Source organism: Pseudopipra pipra, chromosome 1 (assembly GCF_036250125.1).
Source record: "Pseudopipra pipra isolate bDixPip1 chromosome 1, bDixPip1.hap1, whole genome shotgun sequence".
In the NCBI taxonomy this organism is placed as follows: Eukaryota; Metazoa; Chordata; class Aves; order Passeriformes; family Pipridae; genus Pseudopipra; species Pseudopipra pipra.
Genome location: NC_087549.1, coordinates 65,727,748 through 65,742,928, shown reverse-complemented (window position 1 = coordinate 65,742,928; position 15,181 = coordinate 65,727,748). Strand labels below are relative to the sequence as shown.

At 39.9% G+C, this 15,181-nt stretch overlaps 1 protein-coding gene across 22 annotated transcripts in view; it reads left to right on the top strand.

The window, feature by feature from the left end:
- Positions 1–15,181, top strand: part of LOC135416490 (poly(rC)-binding protein 3-like) — a 503,073-nt gene that overhangs the window by 445,135 nt on the left and 42,757 nt on the right. For all 22 annotated transcript variants that reach the window (XM_064659821.1, XM_064659812.1, XM_064659844.1 and 19 more), the window contains 3 exons: positions 8,866–8,889; positions 8,985–9,017; positions 11,697–11,813. In XM_064659821.1, coding sequence (XP_064515891.1) covers positions 8,866–8,889; positions 8,985–9,017; positions 11,697–11,813 — 174 coding nt within the window. The remainder of the gene's footprint in view (positions 1–8,865; positions 8,890–8,984; positions 9,018–11,696; positions 11,814–15,181) is intronic.

Here is a 15,181-nt window from a genome sequence, read left to right as displayed (position 1 = left end):
AGGCACTGTGTGAACATGAGCATTGATGAAACCGTCTTACCGAAGACTGTAAGAAACCAAAGTAGAATATGGTAATGTATGGCATCTGAGGAATCTTTTAGAGAAAGGGAATGGAATTCAGAAATAAAAACTAAAATGAATTATTGAAGTTGGATGGTTAGGAAGAACAAGGAAGTAATTTACAAGTAGGATGCAGGAGGGAAGGGAAAGCTGGCAGGGAAGCAGGACTCTTGCCAAATATTGAGAGGTGTAAATTGGCGAGTTGAGGCAATTAACTGGAGAAGGTAATTTAGAAGATACATGTACAGTGACAGGAGGAAATCTGGAAAGCATGAAAAGTTGAAAAGCATCAGATGTGGCAGTGTCTAGAGAGTGGCACATCTGGGATATGCCAAGTTGGAGAGTAAAGCTATTGCAGCAAAAGTATATGCAGTTTTGGATGTATGGCATTGGTGCATCATGGGACAAAGAGACAATAATTACCTTACTGTTCTTCTGGCAAAATCACACCTGCAGTTCTGTGCTCAGCAGCAGATGCCACGTGTATGAGTGATGTTGAAGACTGAGCAGAGGGGGAATTCACAGAAAAAATAACAAAAGTTTTATGAGGCTGAGGAGACTGTGTCTAGCTTTCTTCACACATTCTCATAAATACCTGGAGAGAATAAATACAAGTGTAATGGAGTGTAGTTATTTTGAATGCTGCAAGTGCTTGTAGCTGGAAATAATGGGATAAAATAAAATTTTGAAAATAAATCCTAATGAGAGAATACCTATAGAAATTCCTGGTATTGAGATTTTCATGAGGTTCTGTAAGTCTCCCATGCAAATTTTAAACATGTCTGGGAAAGAGTAGCATATGTACTATTAGATTGTATAATCTGCATTGATGGAGGAAAGATATGATGGCTGAGTGGAGCTTTTCTTTCCCTGATGCCATTTGCTCAGTGATATGTTTCTCATAGATTCAACAGTAGCGAATTAGAAATATGTACCTTCAGTCAAATGTTTGGGTTTGAACAAAACCCTATGAGTACCTTGATTTTTAGGCGCTAAACTTACAGCTTAGTTTTAGGTTCCCTGAGGAACTCAGAGTATCTGAGTTCCCATTGATTTTAGCAGGATCAGTGGACTTGCAGCACTGAAAGTTCTGGTTACCGTGGACTTAGATCCAGCTTCAGTGGTGACTTTCAGACATGTTGGTGATTACTTTATGGTGTTCTATGTAGAACGTTTTACAAGAAAAAGAAAAAAAAAATTAGATTCATTAAATGATTGCTCACACTTAACAGCTCAAATACAGAATAAAATCATGGAGAAAATTGCCATTTTGATCAGTACAGATAATACAATTTTGGTATCAGGGATTTCTTTTAGTGGGCACTTTTTCATGTCTCCTTAATTGCCTCCCTGGAAGAGTTTAAAGCATTAGAGAAATAAATTTTCTCCTTCTCCTTTCCCATTTTTTCTTTTATTTTTTACTTTTTTAAAATACAGAATACAACAAAGTAACTTCAAGAATCACCTTGTCAGTAATATAATCCAAGCAGTAAAATGCCAGTCAAGCCAATGTTTGTTCTGTTCTTTTTGGTTTCCATGAACGCTGTCAGGGTATTATGAGGATTGACTGTCCTGCCTATTGCTATTATAGTTCTTGTTTTGTTTGCTTGCATTACTGTGATACCTAAGAGGTCTAGTCATGGAACAAAGTTCTGCATGCAAATACGCAACACGAGATGAATCTCCTCTCAGTGTGTTTGAAGTTGCAGCCGAGAGCCTCTCACTAGCCTAAAAAACCAACAAGAAAGGAGAGAGAGAGTTCCCCCAGCCCTTAGGCACTGTGTATCGCTGAAAACAATCTCTGTAGCCGAATGTTCCCACTTGTACCAAACAAAATCTCCTCATCAGTCCGCAGTTGTAACAAAGTGAGACTGCAGAAGGCACACGCCCTACTCAGTGCTGCTGCTTCAGCATCACACGTGCAGGGACAAGCAAAGGGACAGAACTGCTTTTTGGGTTGGTTTTGCAGGGGAAGACTGTGAGCTTTGGTGTGAAATTGAATGTAAACTGGATACCCATCTGCCATAAAAAAGCAAATAAGAAACATCCATTTGCACAGCAGCCCAAAACATGCTAGATGGACTTGTGAGAGATGCATAACACTGGCATTTCCATCAGGAAGACCATGATTTGTAGGTTTCCTCATACACTACCGCATTTATTAGCATAAGATTTGTCTCAATAAGGGCTTGGACTGCAGTGCCTTACTAAGTTAGGGCTGTTAGCATCAGACAGTGACTACTGAAGCATCACCTAGGAACGTGAGATCTCCCATGTCAGTGAGGCTAATCCCACGTAATCCCAGAAGACAAATCAGATTCTCAGTTTATCTGAGGCAGCCATTTGTTCCCTGAGGTAGACACATTACGTCATGTTTCCCCAAAGTGACTTTTCTTCTAGTCTCTGAAAAATACTGATGCCCCGCATGCTCCATGCAAACACAGTGTTCAGAATGTCTTCATGAAACATGTTCCTGGAATCTTCCATGCAAGCGTATTCATGAGTTTGTTCAAGTATTGACAACTCTATCCTCAAAACAAGGTGAAGAGAGAGAGTTGAATTATGTTATGCCTCTGTATGGAGGGGAGAAAGACAACTGGTCTGGGTCTAGAAAACTTTATCAGCCCAGTGGTCATTTGCTGTTGCCAGGGCCCCTCCTTGTCCCGTGACAGATGTTTTTCCCCACTATGGAAGGCTGTATTGCTTTCCTTTCAATGCTTTTCTAGTAGGCTTTTTTGTTTGTAAAGTCCAGCCGTAATGGTTCTACCTTATCCTTGCTCATAGAAAGCACAGAAAGCACATGCAATCAAAGCATTGCCTGAAGGAATTGCAGGCTTTAGGATGGGCCCTGTGACTTGTCAGATGCTTTGGGATGAAAGTGTGTATTGCTATACTATTTCTTAAACCCGTTTCCTTCTAGATGTGGCTTTATCTCAGGGATTCTATGAAGCTTTTGTTCTATTTGCCCCCTAGCACTGATAAAAAAAGTTGTATGCCCATGACAATACAGCAAGACCTGTGCTCTTCTATGCTCCCACAATGGCTACCTGGTTTTGTTTTGATTTTATGGGACACAGTAATTATTAAACTAACCTCACACTTTGAAAAAATTATGGAATTTCACACTTCATGCTTACTGACCAAAGGTTAATCTTTAAACCGTGATTTGTAACCATTTGTTAAGCTTCTTGTTTTCTTAATATGACTGATTTCTTTCTCTTGTTATTCAAAGGACACACCAAATAATTGACTAGGAAACAGCTTTCTTCTACAGCCTGTTTTGTATCTTTGGTTAGTTGTTCTCAGCAGCAAGAGCCCTGCAAAAGCCTTGGGTCACAGACTTTGCTGCTGCCAGCTGGTGCTGCCTTGCCTTCACCACAGATAATGTAAAAACTGCACAAACAGCTTTCTGCTCTTTGATGGGCCCATCACTCCCCAGATGTTCATTAAAAGCAAAATTTATCTCATTTGTGTGAATAAGGTGTGCAAATAATATTGTATGCTGCATTCCACATGAAAGAAACCAGCCCTTGTTTTTAGCATTGCTCTTCCTCAAGATATCTACAATATATTGGCTGGTTGGCTTGCAATATACTTTATTGATGCTGAACAATCTCCCAGTGTTTGTTCTTGAAGTTCACCCCTTGTTGTTTTATCTGTTTTATTAGAAATATCATAGTAAAGAAAACTGTAGTGACAACTCACGCTCCCAGGCTTGAGAATTATTTTCAGGCTATCTGAAATCAGCATGTAGATTTTCCTGGGGTTTTCCAAAGGGACTCTTGGAGCACAAGTGTGAGACTGCCCTGCAGGAGGTGCTCTCACCAGGAGATGATGCCCTTTGTAAGGCACTACCTGGGCTGGGTACTGAGCACAATCTGAAACTTAGGCCCCTTGCATGAATCTCAGGCTAGGCATCCCAAATTGCTGTCATTTCTTGTAGGAAAGTTGATATCCATCTGTTTAGTGCCTGCATGTATATACTGACTTTACACACAAATATATGTGTGTGTGAGTATACATATGTATCAGTGGATGTAGATAAACACACACTTGCAGCTTTTTGGAATCATCCCATTCATCCAGCGTAGTTGCTGTGCCACATCTGCTTCTGAAGGGTGGGTGTCTATATGCTGAGGCCAAGGAGCCTGCATAATACTTTTAGCTCTGGCAACAGTCTGCCAGGTTGGCTTGGACCTGTCTTTCTCCCAGATAAGTTTTAATTCCTCCCTTTATAATTTCTTTGTGAGAACTACTTTTTGATCTGCCGTTGAAATGTGATTATATGAAACTCAGTGATTGTTGTCATATAACTTATTTTTCTACTATATTTACATGTAGATGGTTAGTCAATGAATAAATCTGAAATTGATCATAAATAGTTACCATTAGCTTATATTCCTGAGCACTGGAAGACAGCAAATAGTTCAGGAGTTATTAGTATATTCTAGTAGGCAATTATTTGCTAGTGCAGCTAAATCAAACTCCTGTCTGACCTGCACTGACGCTGAATTTCACATCATCTGTAGGATTCTGCTCACCAAACTTCGCATATGTTAGTGTCAGTTTAGGCTGCTTCTTCTGCAGATGAAGAAAGCCAAAACTTTTGGGAGCACACTTCTCTCCTCCTTCTTTAGGAACAAAATGTCCTCCATTCTCTCTCTCCCTGAACTTCAGAAAAGGCTGGGTGCCTGACTTACTTGTAATGAACCAGTGTAGGTGACATACATCTTAGGCAGTTAACTACAGCACATTGGTGTCTGGAAAATTTAGAAGCATTTTCTAAAGGAAATAAAACCCTCAAAATAACCTTGTCTAGAAATATTGATAAAACTTGAGTGTCATAAAAATGGTGTTGGGTATCTCATTTAGCAGTAAACTTATTTCAAGGTGATATAAGAAGTTATATGAAACAAATACTGAACTGTATAAAGAAACATTAAAGATTTGATGAAGTAGCTTTGGTAGTTTGAAGAGTGAGGTATAAAGAGTCTTTTGATTTAATCTGTGGCTGAAGCCCTATCGTAATTGAAGACATGATCTGTTGTCACCAGTACTTCCTAGGAGCTTTCCTAAAAACAGCTAGGGGCCCAGAAAAAAAAAAAAACAAACTCTAAAGTGACCCATTTCAAACCATTTTGCATTTTTATTTTCTTTAGTAATTTGTATGGATCAAAATTCTGAAAAAATTAGAAATGTCCATGTAACGTTATTGCTTCTCTGTGTCCCTGTGACCTTACCCCACACTGCCAAGCAGAATCCCAGTTTCCAGTGTAGAGGGAGAGGTGGCTGTTGCTTGGAAGTTTTGAAATTGCCTGTTTATAGAATAAGCTCTGAAGTCGCCCTTTGAGGAGGAGAAGGTTTGAAGTACTCCATAGGATTACAGTGACATTTGCTAGCATGTTCCAAGGAATTCATCACCAGTCTTACTGAAATATTTTTTTCTCAGTGGGATTCACACTGTTCATTCATTCAGTCCTTTGGCAGCTTGTACTCTTTGTTAATAAATACCAAGGTGATAATCAGTCAGGTAGAATTCCTGTCCCCTCTGAAATCCATAGCAAAAGTCCCACAGAATTGAATGGAACAAGCAGCTTGAAAATCCTAATATTTTGTGCTCTACTTTGCTTGTTTTAATACTCTTAATCTCTTTGTTGGAAATGGACCATCTTTTTTTACCAGTGCTACAAACAGTTTATTGCTTTTCTGTTTCTAAGGCAAAGTATGTTTTCCTATTTCCAAGGAAGATATCCTTGTATTTATTAGCCATGACCCATCCATACATTTCTGAAAGAACAGCATCTGTCATTAAGACCCACCCAAGATGATCAAATGGGTTAGGGGAGATTTCATACTAAGTTTATGCTGACAAAAACTTGCAGGTTCAAGAGCAGGCCTAAAGATTCTAATGAAACTTCAGGTATACAAAAAACCCTGAAGTTATACCATGGTCTGAAATACAGTTGCTTGCCCATAGCAACTGAAACCCAATACACTCACCCCTAGCTAAAGGTCCTTCTACCTCCTAAGAATCTGTTTTATGAAAGTAATTATTTCTGAAGGCTGGGACTGAGAGAATGGAAAAAGTTTTCAAGGTAAAACTGCTGAATGTGCTAAGTGGGGAGATAGGAACTGCCAGACATGGGGACTTCCCAGGCCTTACTCCCTGTATTGTTTAAGCCCATTCAACAATTACAGACAGGTTGGCAGAGTTACAGTGACGATGTAAAAAAAATAGTAAAATCTTAAAAATTTGGGGGAATGGGTCTCCCAGATTTCTGTCACTGCTAACAAAAAAGCTGCATCTCATTTTAGAGCCTACACAACATGCTGGTGTAGCTGTCTCAGCCATGTGATAATAATGCCACATATTAAGAGAAAATATTAAGATAATTTAGTAACAAGACAAACTGCAGTGAGTCTGCCTCATTGATTCCCATTCTCACAGAGCTGCTGCTTTGCGTTGTGTGTGCAGATGTACAGATGTCTAAGTCTCAGATGGAATCAGGAAGCTTTAGCAAAAACACTCAACGGCTGTGTGATCTGTAAAGCTCTCCTGTACATCAGCCTGCAGAACTATAAGTTTGCAAAGCAGATACATCTGGAAGATTTGCAGTGCCTGTCTGGACAATATGTGTTCTCTGATCAGTATGTACAAGAGAGCAGAATGCCATCTTGGAAGAGCAGTTGGAAGGGAAATAAAAAAGGGAAATGGGAAACAGAAAAAGTAAAGTTTGAAAATAAACGTGAAAAGGGGCCTCACTGGATTGAGGAATTTTTTGGCAATTAAGGCACTGACTTCAGTGGGTATAAGGCCCTGATTGAAGAATCACAGAGCCCTGAAGGTTGGAAGGGACCCCAGAGGTCTCCAGTTTGACAACCTGAATCAAGCAGATTCCATCGGAGCAGGTTAATCAGGACTTTGCCCAAGCTGAGTTCAGCCACCTTCAAGGATGAGGATTCCACATCTTCTCTGGGTCCCTGTTTCAATGTCCAGCCATTCCCATGGTAAAAAATATTTTCCTCGTATTGAGTAGGAATTTGGTATTGTAGCGTGCTTTCCTTGTTGCACATCGCAATGAGACTCCCCACTCATTCTCTTCTTAAGAACAAATGCAGTTCTCTTAGCCTCTCCTCATGTGTCCTGGGCTCCAGTCCCCTGACCAACTTGGTGGCCCTGCATTGGATTCACCTCTGTGTGTCCTTGTCTGTCTTGTATTAGGAGCCCAAAACAGGACACAATCCTCTGGGCATGGTCTCACCGAAACAAGAAGACAAGAATCATTGCCTCAGCCTGCTGGCTACGCTCCTGCTAATAAAGTCCAGTTCTTTCTTTGATCAGGGCTGCACTGCTGATGCAGTAATGTATTCAGGTTAAAGTTGTGCAATGGGACCCTCAGGACTTCTTCTGCAAAGTCAGTTTTAAGGTAGCGAGTTTTTGTCCTGCATGGGCTTTTTCCATCCCAGACACGGGACTTTTCATTTGATTTTTTTCCACTCCCTGAGGATTCTCTCAGCCCGTTTCTTCAGTCTGTCTAGGTGACTCCAGGTAGGAGCCATGTCCAGCAATGTGTGGACTATTCCCCAAGTCTGGTGTTACGTGCAGACTTGCAGAGAGTGCAAAGAAACCATATGCCAAAGTTCTTCATTGAGATAGGTAACTTCTCACTGAAGTCTTTACATCTTGTGAGCAGGATGTGAGGAGTTGCAAGCACAACAGCTTCATGGCATGAGCTTATAAGCAACTGGTGAAAAATAATTATTAACGTCACTGCAGTTAGTTCTCTGCTGCAGCATGAACTTCGTACCACTTTATCGCTAGTCCATCATTGGATAGAGCAATGGAGGACAGTTTCTAAAATCTAAACTTTGGGCTGTGTTTTAGGATGAACCACACTTAAATATATAGACTGAGTAGGGGAAATGGTGTATCGTATGTCTGGGACAGCTCAGCCATCTGAGACAGTCTTTAACGATTGAAGTAGATTTCCCAGTCTGTGTATAGGAGAAGAGTTTATTTTCCTTTATTTGGTCTCTCCATCAGATGATTTCCAGTCTGATGTCACAGCTGTGTGATTTGTGTAACATATCCAGACTACTCCTTTTAGAGTTAATAGTTTCATTTTTGCTACCTTTCGGTTTTATTTCTCAAGCTTTTAACCCTTGGGGTGCTGCCAGAACTGTCACATTGTTCCCCTATTCTGTGTTCACAGCCATGTTTCTCAGTATTTTCTTTCCCTTCAGAGAAAATAGTAGGAGCCTAGTAGCAATTCCCAAATCCCTAAAAAGTGATTAGCGGTTATTGTTCTGTAAGCGCCTAATAGGGAGATTAAAACAGGCCACCAGGTGTTTACACAATAACACTTGGTAGCATGGAAATTCAGCTCTAGTTATTACATGGTGTAAAGGGGGTAAATGCCTGCCCTTGGAGAAACCAGCAATTATTTTGATGCTTGTATTACACCTCATTTTCTCTAATAGATTGTGCGGTTCGGTTATTTCTTAACTTTTCATTCCCTGATAGGGATTTGTCTGTGTTTCACTGTAGCAGGATTGATCTGTAACCACAAGATCAGTTTCTATTAAAGGTGTTTTTCTTGCACAGTCAGTTGACTGCAAAGCTGCATTTTTAGTCCACCCCTTTGTATCTAACATGGCATATTTGTATACAGAAACAATGGAAGGGGGCTATGCTTCACACTGCAGGTTTTGAAATAAGTGATGGCAAAATAGCTTAGAAACTAGAGCTTGCTGCTCTTCTGCAACAAATTGTATCATTCACAATGTCTTTTTTTTCTGTTTCAGGAGGTTGGAAGCATTATTGGAAAGGTCAGAAAATTACTTTATTTATATTCATGTCAAAATATTGCATATCAGTTCTCTTTTTTAGCCCAGGCTAACGTTTTTTTCTGTTTCTTTAACAGAAAGGTGAGACAGTGAAGAAGATGAGAGAGGAGGTAAGACAAGCCTTGATGTCTTCACTTGCCTTTCTTTCCAGCTCGGAGAACAGGGAATTCAGCATATGCAGACTGATGCTGCCATCAAGTGGGCAGTTAATTTAACGTCACCATTCTTAGCAAGCGGTGGTGTATAAATATGCTGGCCTCAATTAAACATTGTTGTTAATGTAACCTCCTTATCGCAGCAGCAGTCTGGAGTCTTTCATTCCCACAGCGATATGCCTGCTGCTGTCTTATCTCAGGAACAGCTTACCTACATTATTCTGTGTGTCAAGCCCATTATATCTTTCATTAGCATACCAACATCGGTCCTGCATGGGGCTTGGCCTCCTCCTAGGCAGTTTCCAAAAATCTGAAACCAAGCATTAGACTGATGCACATCAAGTTTGGGGGTAGACACAAGCTTATCAGAGCTGGAGACAGACTTGTGTAAGCCAAAGCATCCCTCTGCCATGTCTTGGCAAAGCCTTAACTCTTCCTCAGTTTGCATCTTTGAGTAGGATGTGGGCAGGGTAGACCTGCACACCTGCCATTCACATCCTTTGAAAAGGTCATGGACACAAAATGATTAACTAAAACAGGGCACTGCATAAACCTCAGTCTCCCCATTGTCTACAGGTTTCTTTCCCTGCCACAGAGCAACCTACACTGTCTTCAGAGGGGTATGTGCAGGTGGAGGTTACAGACCCACACTGGTCTGCAAGACATCACATCTTACCTGGAGATCTGGGTCATTTTTCTTCTTTGAAGCTACTGTTAAAAGTCAAAAGACTAAATCCTACTGTTTAAAACTTTAGGAGTAGTGTATAGAGAGGATGCCTCAGGAAAAGTCAGTTTGGTTCTAGTAAAGCTGCAGTACATTACTATGTCAGCTGCTTTGTTGTTTTATCCACTGATAGAAGGTCTGTGGCAGGAAAATGTCAAAGTATTTTAGTAAAGAAAATTGCGGACATCCATCTTTAAATATACACAATAGGGATTTCATTGTCAGGCTAATTGAGTTCAGAGCTCCTTTTTTGACCATAAGAGCTTTCACCCATGTTTTCATACATAAGTACATTTGCTAAGACTTAAAAAAAAAAGGTAAGAAAAAATGTTTCCAATATACTAGGTAATCCTACCAGTTGATTAAACACATTTTAGTTTAATTATTAATTATGACCATGATTATTGATTATGACCAAGATATCTGTGGATATAAATTACATGCACAGAAGGGAAGCCGTAATTGGAGAGTGTTCCTGACTTCTGAGTTAAACATCTTAGAGAAGAGTTATGATCCTTGGTTTGTCTTTCAAGATAAATATCAAATGTTCTTCTTCCAGTCCTGGAAAACACTGTCATGTATCTGTGGTCAAAAGGCGCTGTATTTGTTTGGTTGTTTTTTTAAAATAATGGAATTATAAGCATCTTTATATCAGCAAAGCACTAAGAGGCTATGTCTCCACATCGTGGTAACTTGGTCCCCCTTTAAATTACTACTTTCTTCAATACTTCTTTAAAAGAAAAAAGGCAACCTTTCTTTTGGCTTTCCTGACAGATGTGGCATATTGCATGCCATCTTTATGATATAAAATGTGACTCCGTCTTACTCTGTCATTCGGGAAATGTCAGAGACAACTTCAGGCCTAAAGAAAAGTACAAAAACCGCAGTTCTGTGCCCAGGTCTGTGGCAGCACGATTTTTCTATCAGTAGTCTTGGGCTTCATTTTGTTCTTATTGTGTGTGGGTGCTTACATATGGGGAAATATGGTCTTTTGCTGTAGAGAAGCAGTGAGGGTGGGAATAAGGTCTGGGACACACAGCACATCAGGTGCTCATGGTGACCCTGAAGGCAAAGGGCCATATTAACCCAGGTTGTTCCACATTTGCTTCGGGCCCTGATCCCCAAGGTCAGTGCCTGTGGATGACTTGAGGCTCCAGTGACTTATTAGGCTGCATTAACACATTTCCATGCCTGAAACCTCAGGGAACATATAGAGTGGGTCTTACCTGAACTGGATTTTATCATTATCTACACCAAGATCCTCTTAAATAAATATATATCAAAATACAATATATAAAACCCTGTGGTTTAGGGGTTTTCTCTGTGATACCACAGTAGCATAAAGAGGACTGAGTATACCTGAGAGCCATCCTGGCTGTCTCCAAGGCTTATCAGTGCATATTGATTGACTGCCTTCACATGAGACACATCCCTCTATAAGGAGCCTTCTCCATAGTGTAAAGTAATGCTCCAGCTGGAGAGGTCAAACCCTGCCTTTGAGGCTTGAAACCTGAGTGTTGCATCATTCCTGGGAGATGTTGATGCCCCCTGGAGACAACCACCTTGTCCTAAATTCTGCAGCTGCAGTCCTACTTGAGGTTAATCCTCCAAGAGGGAAGGGAAGAGACCTGATTATGCAATTATTTGCAACTTTTGAGTTACAGAGGTGTGATTTGCATATTGCAAAGAAGGCTGTGTAAGTATTTACTCTGACAGGATCCTGCTTCCCGCAGTTAGATGAATTTTTGAAATGAGATCAGTTTATGCTGAAATTATATGATGTTGGGGCTGCAGTTGTAGGGGAGGGAATTATATGCCTCAAGATATTCCTTCCCAAACTATATCCCTAATCCTGCTTAGTTTGCTCCCTGGGAAGTATAACTTTGAAAAATATTTGTTCCTTTTGACAGAGTGGTGCTCGAATCAATATTTCAGAAGGCACTTGTCCAGAGAGAATTGTGACAATAACAGGCCCAACAGATGCAATTTTTAAAGCTTTTTCTATGATTGCACTAAAATTTGAAGAGGTAAGCAAATAAAATGTGAGGGGGGCTCTCTCTTCAAGTTGAAATACAAACACTGTTTGAATTTTCTCATGTTTGCTTTAATGTTAAATAGGATTTGTTTAATGTTCTATTTAATAGCAATGAAAGTGGTTGTATTTTTATAAATGCTTTTGGCAGCAATGCTGAAGAAAAATAATGGGTCAATTTACAAGCTGTTTGATCATTTCTTTTGCTTTTTGGAGGCTTCAGGGAACAGCAATTGCTTTTAGTAATGTGCACTAATGGTAGGAAAAATGTCTTGTAAAAATTCTAGTCCCATTGTGGGTTTGATTTGAAAAGAATAATTGCCTAACTTTTAACTTTGTTTTTATGTAAACCCAGCTGGTATTGATGTAAATTTTAGAAACGTCAAAATGAATATATAACTCATTTAACTAAAAAATTTTTATTTTAAAAACAAACTGTATGATTTCCACTTACTATATTTAAAGCTTGGCTTTTAAAATCAATTAAAATAAAGGCACTAAGAGAAAGTAAGGCAAGAGCGCAATTCACTGTAGAATAATTGTTCTGTGCAGATACGTACGTAAAGTGCTGAGATCTCCTTCAGTTTCATGGACCAACTACAATTAGATATGGTCACCACTTTAATCAGGAACCTCACAGAAAAGACAGTAGAGTACAGAACACGAACTCTGGTCACTCTGGAGAGGATTTAATTCCCTCTACTTTTGAAAAGCATATGTCTAGTCCAGGCATCTCTCATGTCATTTCTGGAGAGACAGATGCTCTTGCAGAAAGCAGTTCACCTTTTCCTAAAGGAAGAGCCTGCAGACAGGTGGACTGAATCACCTACAGCAGAAGAAAGGGGCTGTGTCTGTCCAGAAAGGATTAAACTAAAGGGATGTTAATCCCTTTCTTAAGAGTACTTATTTTTCTGAATCAGTGAGGTTAGTCTCCACATCTCCCCATAGCACTGGAAGATGCTGACATTGATGAGAAATGTCAATGTGTGCCTTTATTTACCCATGGTGATTGCTGATGTTTAGAACAACAGAAGAGAGCTTATAGGCCATCAGATGCAGTTGTCATCTAGCATAAGCCATATGACTTGCAACTTGCAACTTCACAACATGATTAAAAACTATTTTGAATTTTTACTACTTCCTGATCCTGGATCCACGACTTCGGGTCTCTCATAATGTGACACTTTCTTTTCACTCCTCACCTGAATTTATTAATGAACAGTTTATGCAGCTTTGTTTCTGTGCCAGCACTGGCCACTGGTTTAAATAATTCTTGCCTTTCCGTCCCTGAGGATTCCTCTCTTAGAAGTGTTTTTAGAAATTGATTTTATCCCCTCACATTCCCCACTCCTCTCATGACTGTAGTAGTCCCTCTCTACCTGTTTCCAGTTACAGTTTGTGTTTAATGTGTGCATTAATTGTGGACAGGTTACAAATGAAGTTCCACAAAGGCTTATTTGATTGCACTAACAGTCTGCCATCCTAGTTATCATGATCACACATCTGTACCACTGCTGGAAATGCCTCGCCTCTTACTAGTGTAATGCTTTGCACACAACCATGTGCCTAGTGGGTATCCCCAGCTCCTGCTCAGGTGTTTTCACCTCTTCAGTCTTGGCAAACATTCCTGTCAGCCCCCAGACAAATGACCTTTTTTTTTAATATTGCAAATGTTAATCCTATTTATATTTCTTCCATCCTTCATGGTTTTTCAGATCTTCCTGTGTGATATCCCAGTCTTTCAACATGTTGATAAGATATCTTCGATTTGTGACATGGCACATTTTACAAGAATGCTAATTTTTTTTTCTTGCCTGTTATTAATAAAATAATAATGATTTTGAGGTTGAATCCTGCAGAACCACACAAGTAATTCTGTCTAACCCAGTTTTAGTACCACCTATTGTCATCTCTTCCTCATCTCTTATCTCCTACCCATCTTGAACCAATCCCTGTTTCTTCTAGCTTAAGAGGTAGCTTTGTGTACAGTACCATACCCTCCAGTCCACAGAGTCCTGGAGAGAGCCATCTCTCTGCTCTTTACATGAAAAACATGTTCTGCATAGGGCCTTATCTTGAAAAGTGCTGAGGGAATCATTAACACAGATAATCCTTGCCAGTTCCCACCAAAATGAGTACCCAGTGGAAATAATGCTGCATTTTTCATAAAAACATCAAACACTGCACAGCATCAGATCCCCAGCCTACCACCCAACGCGATGTAGTCTTTGAAAGTGCTGTAGCTAGCAGTAGGAGAAGAAATCTGAAATTCAGTCATCTGGATGGATTTTATGCATATTTGCACTAGCAGAGTTTAGAAGGTAGTCTGGACTCTTCATATGAGTATTAACAAAGGAGTATTGACACTCCTTGCAAATCAAGTACTGCCATTATAAGTTTTGAAATATCTGTATTTAGTTTTAAACATAATTGGTTTGTGGTATATTTAAAAGAACAGCAGTAAAGAAATATGTTTCATATAATCAGTTAGGTTTCCTATAAATCTTTCTGTCAATAAAATGAGATAACTGTAACACTCTAGAGGCAAAATAAAGTACTGATTCAGAAATTACAAATAAACTAGCTACCAAATGCTATTTTTCATGCATATCTTTTTGTTGGAGATTTCTTCAGTCATTTAAAAAATTCAGTCCAGCTCTGGCTATTGCAGCTACATTCAAACAGAAAAAAAAAGGTGCATGTGTGAGACTGCTGCTTTGAGGAATTTTTTTGGTATTTTTTATGCACGCCCCAGGAAGCATTTTGACATGAAGCCCTTGAACCCTTAATTTCAACCCCTACAGCTGTATACCTGGGGATAAGGAAGGGCCTAGGAAGACATGGAAGCCTTGGAACGCCTTTCAACTGTCAGTAAAAATCTCAAAATGTGTCAGATAGATAGAAAAAAAAGAAAGGTTGTGTTCTCGTTGAGGTTGCTCTGCAGCCTTATATCACTCTGCTTTGACCACCTTCCTAATAAAAGATGATTTTCTAGCAGTCTTAGATGAATTTACAAGCTCGGTAGGTAATTACATAAATAATTTAAGTATCCACTGCAAAGGAAAAAGAGAGTTGTTAAAAAATGACACTAGCCCAGGCAGACCACTGGAATTCCAAGAGAGGACATTTTAGAGCAGTCATTTCTAGACTGGAGGCTGAGACCTGAGAAATGCAGCTGGAACTTCACTGGTGAGTGGGGCAGCTCTAGCTTTGCTTCGAAGTGTATAATGCACAGGAAGCACGTGGTAGTTAAGCACTGGAGTAACCAGCAGGTACAGCTCAGCTGGCACTCCCAGCACTTCCAGGCTCCCATTTAGCCTGTGCAGGCTGAGGAGCAGCCCACCAAGCAGGCAGAAAGCCATG